Genomic DNA, 11,379 nt, shown 5'->3' on the forward strand with positions numbered 1-11,379 from the left:
CGTACTGCTGCAACCGTTTACAACAGAAATCCCAGTGGAAGTTCATAGTCAGACAAAAGTTAAGTCAGAACAGGATTCTGCATGATCTCTGCTGGTAACCTCCCTCTACCTAACTTCAGTCCCAAGTTTAGTTGTAAAGTCCAAAAGATCTTGCACCAAAAAACAAAAATTAACAGGAATTACAGCACAGAAGAACACATAAAGAAACAACATTCATCTATTTGCCAGGTCTTTCAGCAACTATGTCTTATAAAGGACCGCAAACAATTCTGAACTCAGAACTTCTGACATTTTTCTTTCAAAAACTGTTTAAAATATTATTCTTAGAAAAATCTCACTGATCATCAGATAAGTTTCAGTTCTCCCCCACAGAGAAGTCTGGAATACTATCTTCCTATATCTCACCTGCTCAAAAGTCTCTGGATTAACATGGGTTGCAGCCCCACCGGTGATGACAGTCAGCAGAGTATTTTTCAGTAACAGTGGGAGTATCTGTTTTGTCCCATCTCTCCACTGATTGTATTTTTGGTCTTCATACTCTTTCATCCTCTTGGCCACTTGAAGATATATTTGTTTTACCTAGAAAGGAAAATTCTGTATAACTCATTTTAAAGACCATGAGAAACGTTCAACTAACCTATCTTAACATGGTGTCTTAATATGGTTTCTAATTTTTATTAGATGAGAGGGCAAGTAATGCCTTGTAATTAATGCAGGCAATGGAGAATTCAGGCTCTTGAATTCTGTCATTGATTTTGTCACTGTCTCTCGGGGAAACAGTGGGAAGGTCCCACTCAGCTTTTCACATCAGACATGGCTTGCTGTGTGCAAAGACATTCTTGGAATTTCACCTCACATAAGAGTACTTCCACATCTTTAGAAGAAGGGTGTGAAGAAAGTATTTCTTCCTTCATTAAATATGAAAAGAACTGACATACTTCCTTTCCACGTTCACTAGCAAGCAACTCCTCTACTTCGTGAAATCGAATAATAGTGTGTTTGATCCGATAGAAAAGAGATCGGGACCAGTATATTGCTCCAGCCATTGGAGGATGATTCTTGTACAAAGGTGGATCCTTGAGGTTCTGAATAAAGATTTGCTTAACATTTTCGACCTAGACAAGAATAAAATATTGCAAAGAATCATTTCTCCACTTGCTTGTCCATGGTCAGTATCTAACCTTGTATAAAGCACAAGCTCTGAAGCTAATTCCAGAAGCGGGATAAAAACAATTTAATTTTTTTTATGCATCTCTTGTTTGTATTAATTGCATTACAGACAATGTCTTCCTTTTGATATCTTGTGGAACTGCTATTGTGGCAGTGGTTTTGGTCAGATTACATTTTATCATTAAAATCAAGGTTCTTTGAAATATCAAGAAAAATGCTATGACATTAAAAGCTTTCCAACATACAGGCTTCAACATGTCAGAAATTATTTCTGCCTTCACGGTTGATCTCTGACACCTTTTGGTCATACCATGAACTTGTTGTCCATCACAAGAAAGCTATAGGGTGTGAAAGAGTCCTTCCTTCTCAGGAAAGACTACCGTTGAACGGCTGTTGACAAGGTAAAGGAATAGCCACAAGCCTTGTTGCATTCAGAGCACATGCAAATACCTTTCGGTTCCCCTACAGTGCCACACATATACAGGTACGCACATCCATTTCAGCAAATTAACCATACTATTTCTCCGATAAGCTCCAAAAAAGTGAGAGCAATTATTATGTTTATTTTGTAAAACTTGTCAGTCTTTCAGCTAGTAAATGACACTATGCAGGTATTTAGACATATACACAGATTTATGGTTTCCATTAGGTAAAGAGCTTCATGTACTACATAAGAAATCCTTAAATTAAATACCTCTTTACAGTATTGGTCCAAAACATCATTGAACTTCAGCATCATTTGCTTATTAACAGTTTCACGAGAGCGGATGTGTTTGAAGTTTAACAGCATGTCAAATGCAGCTTCTGCTGATCGAAGAGTCTTGAAAGATTCATCAATAAAGTTTTTGGTCTCTTCTTCAATAACCTAAACAAGGGAAGAACGGCAAGAAATCCTATCACTTAGAGACTCATCTTGCAAAACCAAGAAAGGAACGCAAAATTAAAATACTTTTTTATAATAGTGGTCAAGCATATTTTTGCTATTTTTTGTCTTATAAATTGCTAACAAACTGATGGCTTTCCAATAAGCTGCAGGAAATTAATGTTAATTAATGTGTCTGCTGAGCAGGTATATACATCACAAAAAACATTGTAACAATTTGTACTTTGTGGGTATTCTTAGCTGAGGGTTGAAGGACTGAATGAATCCAGAAAAGGAAGTTTTACTTCTTTGTAGGACATGGTTGAGACATGTCAGCACATGAGTACAGAGCAGTCATACGTAGCCTCTGTTCATGCTGTAGCAATTCTGCCAATGAACAACAAGTGTCTGTCACCATTTTCAAGATAAAACTATAAACAAAAACAACTCGGAAACAGAATACTGACTTAAAAAATTGGTCAAATTCCTCACATTTTTATTTATGTATTTATTCATATATTCCTTTCTTTGGCAAACTTACATTTTCTTTAAATGAAAATGCTGATATTCTAGAAGGAATTTACATATAGGAAGTAATGGGGGGGGAATTCACAGTATATGGTACTTACTGAAACTCCTTCTCTAAATTCTTCCATAATTAATTTCCAGTCACATGCACTTTTGATGCTAAAAGGGTCAAAAGTCAGTTCTTCCATAGGACTAGTTAGTCCCTTTACTCCTCTCACTAGATCATCAACACGCTTTGGATCTCCTGTGACAGCTTTCAGTTCAGGACCAAATATATTGTAAAACTCTTCAATGACCTGTTAATTCAGAAGAACATAACACAAAGCTTTATTTTTAATGGGTTTTTTTCTGCCATTTAACACATCTTTCTGATCATACTTCCTCTAAAAAATAAGAACAGCTCAGAGAATGATCCATTTGTGCTGTGAATTACATTTCGTATGGTTCTACACAAGACAGTAAGTAGCTTTACGGAAAAAGAACTCTACAGGCCCAACACTTCAGTTGTTAAAACAGATAATACTCAGTTATTATTCCTTTTTATTCCACTTTTCACAAATGCAGTTTTTACATAAACAGTCTATAGCATCTGACCATTGATGGACCACTAATATCATTAGTTACCCTGACTTAAATTAGCCTAAACATAGCATCTCTCCATTCATATGTTATCCTGCAATTGATATACTGATTCATATATGGTCAATTTTTATATTATAGTATACTTAAATGGTTATTTTATCTAAAATTATATCATTAAGCTAGCAACCCATGAAAATTGCAGATCTGTGAAACAGTTGTTACAAGTCTGTATGTTGATAACAGCAATGTACACAGTAGTATCTTTCCTCAGTCAGTACCTTGAGAAGAGTTATTTCGTCTCAAGCGCTAAGTGCAACTTTGTTGGAATCAAAGGCACTGGTCAGGTCTTAAACACAAAACCACTCACAAAACTAAAGGCTGTTAATATTTCAACAATACAATACAAAAGAATCTCCTCTACAGAATAAGACACTAATCACGCAATCCCTTTTTTTATTGTCTATATTACTACCTGCAAAATATCATACAGGTCTTGACAGACTGAAGTCATATAATCTGTTTTTTCAAATAAACGTTTTCGGTCAAATTCCCAGTGTTGCTCTCTTCCTGATGCTTCAATTTGGGCACGAACAGCAAAATAACATTTCTTCCATTGTTCAAGAGTGCTTTTGGCTTCTGCTATTTTCTTTTTTGCAGCAGCTCTATCTTCTCTATTAATCAAAACAAAACAGTTAAGATACTATAGACAGAAAGACTACAGATAGAAAATGATATCTCAGCTGGATTAATACACCCTGGTTTAGCAGCTTCTAATTATACAAGATCTAGGCAAAACTTATAACTGTGAGGTCTTAATTTTCAATGTGACTGATTTTGAAAGGAGATACTATTTCAGGACTGATTTTGATTTTTACCACTGTAATTCTACTGGTTTTATTGATTTATGTCCTTTTGACGACAAAAGAGGACAAGCACCTATTTCTTCAGGGCTGATTCAGTAATTTATGAAAATTACAAAATAAATTGACTTTTAATTGACCTTCTAATACAACTTCAGATAGTGAAAAATGCTGAAACCTATTTGATGAAAGTGTTATCTACTGTACTTCATGTAAAACAAGCAAAGCTTTTAACAAATACAGCCTAGTTAAACAGGAATCCAGTACTTACTTAAACAGTGTGTGTAAATCCACAACCTTGTACACTCTTGTTGAAATTTCCCATGCAATTCGTTCCATGAGGGGTACCATCCGTTCATCCTTGTTGTAATGCCGTGAGATAATCCATACCATTCTCAGGGCATTCATCAGTGAAGGAATTGTATCCAAGACAACATTAAACCCAGTGCCATATGTTAAATTCTATTAAATGTATTATAAATATTGTGAATAAGATGTCATGAAAATATACAGATACATATTCTATAAACCAATATTTATTCTATAGATACCTGAAATTAGGAGAGTCTGTCACATTATTAAATCAATAACCCAGTCAAGGAAACACCATGGTGCCTAAGTAACACACACAGATAAGGATGTACAAATCTGCATCTATTGCTCAAAATGCTTTTTAGGTCCTGTCTCATTAATATTCTCTTTTCTGTAAAAGATTTCCAAAGACTGGTTTTGGCTCAACTCTTTATTTGGATGTTTGGATGATCTTCAATAAAACTTAAAAATTGAGACATCAGCTGTAATCAGTGATAGAAGCTACCTCAAAAACGGAGCAGAGAAATCTTTGTTTTCCCCAATTCAGCTGTACTATCAAATTCTCCCAAGGCTGTGATTTACAAACCAAGCTGTTCACAGCTCTGGGCTTCTGCTTTCAAATATTAGAACAACTGTAATTCAAATAAAATGAGCAAGCCTTTTTTTTATTAAATATAAAAAAGCTAGAGTATATCTTCATTGCTGATAAAAAGTAAAAAATAAACAAGAGGTGATTACATCAACAGAGAAACCAAACGCAGGTAACTACAGTTAAAATTTCACAAAGTTTTCTTAAGAAAACATACCTTCAAATGGTGTTCGAGAGTTGAAAGAAACTTAACATTATCTAGAGCTTCCACATGATGTTTTCTGAGGTCACTTAAGACTATCTGTAAATCTCCAATATGCTCAGATTCAGCTTCCTGTAATATTTCCACGACTTTTTGCACGTCTGGAAGCTTTGTCTGTTCAGTGAGAGCACTTAAAGTATCATTTCTTTCACGCCAGAGGTCAACTTCTGCAAGTGGACCATGACCCTACAAGTAATGTGGAATAAAATAAAAATTCTAAATTACCATTATGCAAGAGTGAAAACCTATAACCAGGACTATATTTGTTCCTTCTTTTCAATATGCTGTATGCTGAGAAAAAACTGATATGATTCAACCATGCAAAAAACCCAGACAGAAGATGATCATTGAAATCAAAAGAGTTTTACACATGCTGAAGGGAACTGTGCATGGGGAGTATATCCCTGAGTTGGAGCTGGGAAGTCCGTGCTTGCAGAAGCTTGTGCACAAGTAACTTGTAGACATGAAATCCCTCAGTATGTTTAATGGTATTAGTCATATGTGTAAGTGTTTGCAGAATCAGAACCTTACAATTGGAATTCCTTTTGTTTGAGAGAGCTGACTTTTTTCAAGCAAAAATATAGCCGTCTATTTTAAAAAAATAATCACTGCAGCTTTTACTATTTCGTGGCTCTTTAGAAGAGTGCAGATAACAAAAGTGCCTTAGTTTTCCACAGTTACCCTGCGTGGGTAGGATCTGCAGTGAGTTACTTTATATTCTATTTATATTCTACCTCCCAGAGCCACACAGTTCCTCACTACTTTTGTTCTACTTTACATCAATTAGTAAATGGCTTTCCAACAATCAAACATGAAGACGGATTAAAAATGAGCACAAGCCATTCAAAGAGATTCTTGTGGGGAAATGAAGTAATGTCTCCGGGAATAAAAGCAGCTTGGTGTTACAGGCAACATTACCTGTGGAACCTTTTTCAGTTGTTCCTCTAGAGCTGCAGCTATTAATTTCTGCCAGATCATTGCACAACTTTCCAGAGCTTCAACCACTTCTGGAACTGTGGCAAGAACAGTCACTTCTCCATCTAGATTTATAGCTGGCATCTCTAGTTTCATAACTCCTATTGGAAGAAAAGGCACATAGAATTAACTGTCTTGTTCCGTCAGCATTGGTAAAGTAACATCCCTGAAATGGCTTGTGCCTTCCATCTTGTTAGCTGCTTGAGGATAGGTAACATACCACCTGCCCTGCCTATTTGAGAATATGGCAAAATACATCCAGTTGCTTGACAGTTAACACAGTGCAAACAAAGATATATTCCTAGAAATAAATGAAAAGCTCTCAGCTTTCAAGCCTTAACCCAGTCTCTACCTATTAAGAATTAGGATTGGGCTTTGCTGAAGAAGATTATCAATGTGCCTATTGCAGGCCACTACGCTCTCCTTAATGGCATGACAGTAGCCCCTGTTGGAGAAGGGATGCTAAACAACACATGAAAGTCTCATTTGACCTACCACTTTCTATACCCTGTAATGACCCTGAGTCCCCTGAACATTGGTAAGCAATGAGGCATGTTTACCCTCTCTCCTGTTCTTACACCAGACTGAAAGACCATCACTGATTTCATCCATTTCTCCACACTGCCTGCTATGCTTCAGGGCAGTAAAAATGCTACTGTTATCAGTAAAAAGAAGCTTTAATCAGGTCTGGAGCTTCCCCAGAAACTGTATGTATTTGTTATTCTATATAAAGCCATTCCTAGGTGAACCTCTTTCTACCGTCATGTACTCTAAACACCACAGTGCTGGCACAGGCATAACACTCGCCTTCAGTTTGTTGTATAGTCTGCTGAGTAACACTGAAGAATTTTTGCCTGTTCATTTGAATCCCATTCCTCATCTGAATATTACAGTATTCCACAGGCTGTTCTTTCTTTTCCGCAAGCTCAGTCTCGGGTAAATTCCTTTTCTCAGAATCTGTGTTTTCACTATCTGGATGAAAGGAAGTTTCCTCAGTCTGCTGCTGACTATAGGAGAGAGATGGTGAAAACACCTGTAATCCAAACAGGTACCGTAGATTAGATGGTTCATGTTAAAAAAGAAAACAATACAAGTCAGCTTACTAGCAATTCACTTAAGCATTGGATATGTTGTTCTAAAATTTAATTTAAGTGCCTCTCCTTCCATTTCACCTCTTTAGCATCATTCTCTCTGCCTCAAGTTCTGCAGGGGAATAGCTCCAGCATGCTTTTACAAGTCTGTCAGCACAAAAATAAAGGTACCTGGTGTCACACTCTTAAATGTTTCTCATATAGGGCCAGGCAATGAAATAATGCCCATCTCCACATTTTTACAAAAAATTGGGAAACAAAATATCAAATAAGGATTAACAAAAACTTCACTTTGGCATATGAAGGTCAATCATTAAATATTAGTATTTCTTACGCATAGTCCATATGGTCAGCTGAATACTAAATAGGCAAATCACTCATAAAAACACTCAAGACTCCATATATAAAAGCTGTAACACATTTACCTGTGAGATAGCATTCTTTAGCATCAAAAGAGTATCATCAGTCAGTACACCAAACTTTATCACTTTAGGAAGAACCGCATTAGCTTCAGTCAGGTCGTAAGGCTCAGTAACTCTTTCTAAACAGTATATAAACAATTAGCATAATCTAATTATTTGAAACAGAAAGCATAAAGTCTGCAAAGACTGAAAATGCTGAGACTGCAGTTATTCAGGGCACATACCTTTGGTGTCTCTCAGAAAATATACAGTAAAATCTGGCACAAATTCTTCAGGAATTTCATCAAGAGCCACATAGAAACACACTTTTTCAACCTTCCGTTCTTGTAGCTGAAACAGAAAATAGAAAGGAAATATGACTATTACTGTTTGCTGCCATGTTTTTTAACAGCAAGAAAATGTTTGCCTGGTGTGAGCAATAGGACAGAATCATTAGTTTAACTCCACTATCTTCACATTGCTGTCCAAGTAAATTACTAACATAAATGAAAATTTAAAAAATCACTCAGCTGACAGTAAAAATCATCAGCTTTGGAAACAATATTGACTTCCAGACCAACAGGACTAAAAGCATTAGTGCTTGAAACATAAGAAACCAGAAAGCACTTAAATGCCCACACCCCCATGCCTTTCTGAGGATGTGCAAGCACCTACTCCCCTTCCACCTGCATCTCAGTCATAAACTAAGTTTAGTTAGAAACCCCAGACTCCATCCTGACCATCTAATTAGGTCGAAGACTTGAGGTACAAAAGCCTTTGTTCACTGTTCCTTACATGCTCCTCCCATGGTGTCTTTATCTAGCAATTATTCTAACTGCAACTTTTCTTTTACAAGCAACTCTGGGAATAGCTAATGTGGTACCTGAGTAACTCACTGCTGCGTTTCCTCACCAAAAATTGTAGTGTTTTGTCCAGTAAATTTCCTTTGCAATGTCTTGTCAGTCAATGTCAGAGACACCACAGGCCATTGGTTTTGAATGGAAATTCCTGTCCTTGTAAAATGTTCAGTTCTGCTCTAAGTACTTACTCTGCACCGTACCTCCTTAATTTGCCTTCCAGTTGTACTGAAACATTTGCATCAGAAAGCCAGCATCTTCATATCCACAAAAGAACAGAGTGAAATACAACAGACTTACTTGTGGTGTGTGTTCCATACTGTCAGCTGTAAATCTTTGCTCCAGTCTACTCAATTCAGACCCACTAGATAAAGTTGATACGTGACCTGACACACTTTCACTGTCTGTAGGTTGCATAGGGGATGCCTTGCTTTTCTGAGTCATCCCTAAGAAAGAATAACACAAGAGAACTCAATTAAAAAACAGGTATTCCATCCATAGAACATGGATTTTCCCAATTTTCTTCTCAAACTAAATGACTGAGCATTTTCTTCCACCTTCAGCATCACCTTTCAACATCCAGCCATCAAAACTTGGTGTTAACTGTACATTTTCCCATAGGACAGCACTATTACTGAAGAACTGAATCCAAATATGCAAGTGACTATACTGCATTCCACAGGTAACCAGGCTTTATTTAGAATATCCTTACCAGGATTTTCCAACGCAATTGATCTTTTATGACAAAATAAGTAGATTAACACTTTCCAAGATGAAACCACTTTGTAAAAGGAAATGCAAACGATTAAGGGTTTTGTTGTGCCAGATCTGTGATGTGGAAAATGTTTATAGTTATGTCGTGCTGAAGAAGTGATGGTGAAGACACTGTAACACAGGAACAACTGCATGAATGCCAGGGCCAGTCAAGAATTTCAAACTTCATTTTGTACCATCTTTCAGAAGGTGCACCATGTCTTCTTCCCCTTTCGGCACAGGCTTCTGGACACTTAAAAGAAGTGGAAAAGGCATAGCTGCATCCCCAGCTGGAAAGATCATGCCCTTTGTGTGTTGATATTATTATTAAGCAATAATTCTTTTCCCTGTCTTATGGCTTTTGAGCATTAACCTGCAGTATTGCAGCTGCCTCCATTCAGAGGTGCAGAGTGGGAAGTTGAATTGTATCATTCCTTTAGTCTACTTACACCCATATCAGGCTTCAGCACTTAACTTTCTGGTCCTATCTTTTTTGCACAGTATGAACAAAATTCTTTTATGCCTATAAAATACCAGGCCATGACTCTTTGCTTCTGCAAGTAACTGTTTCAGAAGCTTGTAGGAGTTACAGAGATACTGACAGCAGAGAAGAGAATTGAATCTCTGAGCCATGGAAAATCATTGCTCTCTTCTGACACCTTTTCTATCACTTTTCCTTTATTTTTTTCCAATTTTTTGTGAAAGGCTTCTCTGCAATACTGTGGTTAAAGTACTGTACCAATCTGAACTCTTTACAGGACCACTACTTTTATCCTTAATAAACTACATCAGAACAAAGAGAACAGCTTGCAACTCTTAAGACCAGGGGAATGAATTCATTCCTACTAAAGGGAACATATTCATTCTATTTATTTTAATAAAATTAACATCTAAAAATCTGAAATTATAAAGCCAGTAAAAGATGTCACAAAGACTGGATGGAAGGTCTGTGTTTGTGTGTTGATTTTGTTCATCCCAGTCAGTCTCTTCCTTTCTGTCTGTTTGGAAAAGGTGAAAGAGCCAAACTAGGATAGCTTTCTTTCAAAGGAGCATCCTGAGGGAGAAGCTCTTGAGAAAACATTAATTAGCCACACTGCCCAGGACACTATCCACAAAATCAGATCTGCTGTCCTTGGAAAAGCAGCTGTCGATGTTATAGATCCTGCTAGATCTGCTTAAGAGAGCCCCGTTAGCTAGTCACATGTAGCCGCCATGGCAGTATGGTCTGCAACAACTACACTTTGGCCACTCAAACCACCTACTTCCTTCCAGTGCCACAGAGGAGGCCGTTTCAGTCACCTGCTCAGGAAATAGGTTATCTGGGCCTTCCTCCTACTGCTCATCTGCAAACTCATCTGTATCACCTGTGTCTGCACACACACAAAATGGCAGGCAAGCATGCTATAACCACTCTGCAGCGGGGATGGTGCAAATCCCACCAAGGCATAACCAGAGAAGAGAAAGATCATGGAAATGGGTGGGATAGAAGGGGTTCAGGAAAACTGGACACGGCCCAGGGGATGGAGAGCCAGGGAAAGGGATAAGGACAGGGGTAATGGGGCTAGGACTTGGGAGATGGGACAAATTGGGGGTTGGGGGGAAACGGGGGGCTGGGGAGGGAAGGGCAGAGTGAAGGGGCTCAGGGTAAGGCAGTGCTGGGGGGGGGCTCGGCAGGTCGAGGCGGCGGGGGGCCTCACCCACTGCCTCCTGGCCGTCCTCGCTGCACCGCTCGGCCCGCAGCAGCAGCAGCGCCATGCCTGCCTCACTCTCATTCTCCCCGTCCTCGGCGCCGCGGTCGAAAAAGCGCAACACAGTCCGTGCCTCTTCGCCGTGGTCCAGCAGCTCCTCGAAAGGCGCCGGATCGGTCAGCCCCAGGAGGACGAGCGCTCGGTCCCGCAGCCACTGCACCCGCACATCGTCCAGGCTCATGGCGGCAACCCCCAGGGCCCGACCGACGCCTCCCGGTGGTCACGGCAACGGGCCAGGGAGGAGCGACGGCCGCGGCCCGCCCCACGCCCGCCTCAGGAGGCTGCCGCCCGCCCAACGCCCGCCTCGCGCCGCCGCGTTCCCGCCGTCCCGCGCGGGCGTTCTTTCACCTCAGGCCCGGCCTGCCCGCGGGGCCCGAGCCCGCCTCGAG

At 39.2% G+C, this 11,379-nt stretch overlaps 1 protein-coding gene across 1 annotated transcript in view; it reads right to left on the reverse strand.

The window, feature by feature from the left end:
* The window catches only part of DNAH10 (dynein axonemal heavy chain 10), a 57,056-nt gene extending 45,885 nt beyond the window's left edge, over positions 1-11,171 (reverse strand). Inside the window, 14 exon segments of the mRNA XM_059827474.1 lie at positions 406-579; positions 939-1,115; positions 1,865-2,035; positions 2,662-2,856; positions 3,615-3,813; positions 4,274-4,464; positions 5,121-5,351; positions 6,084-6,238; positions 6,942-7,089; positions 7,657-7,772; positions 7,878-7,983; positions 8,790-8,935; positions 10,505-10,612; positions 10,940-11,171. Coding sequence (XP_059683457.1) covers positions 406-579; positions 939-1,115; positions 1,865-2,035; positions 2,662-2,856; positions 3,615-3,813; positions 4,274-4,464; positions 5,121-5,351; positions 6,084-6,238; positions 6,942-7,089; positions 7,657-7,772; positions 7,878-7,983; positions 8,790-8,935; positions 10,505-10,612; positions 10,940-11,171 — 2,349 coding nt within the window.
* Between the last annotated feature and the right edge of the window lie 208 nt (positions 11,172-11,379).

The sequence above is a fragment of the Gavia stellata genome, chromosome 21 (assembly GCF_030936135.1).
Source record: "Gavia stellata isolate bGavSte3 chromosome 21, bGavSte3.hap2, whole genome shotgun sequence".
NCBI classification, from domain to species: Eukaryota; Metazoa; Chordata; class Aves; order Gaviiformes; family Gaviidae; genus Gavia; species Gavia stellata.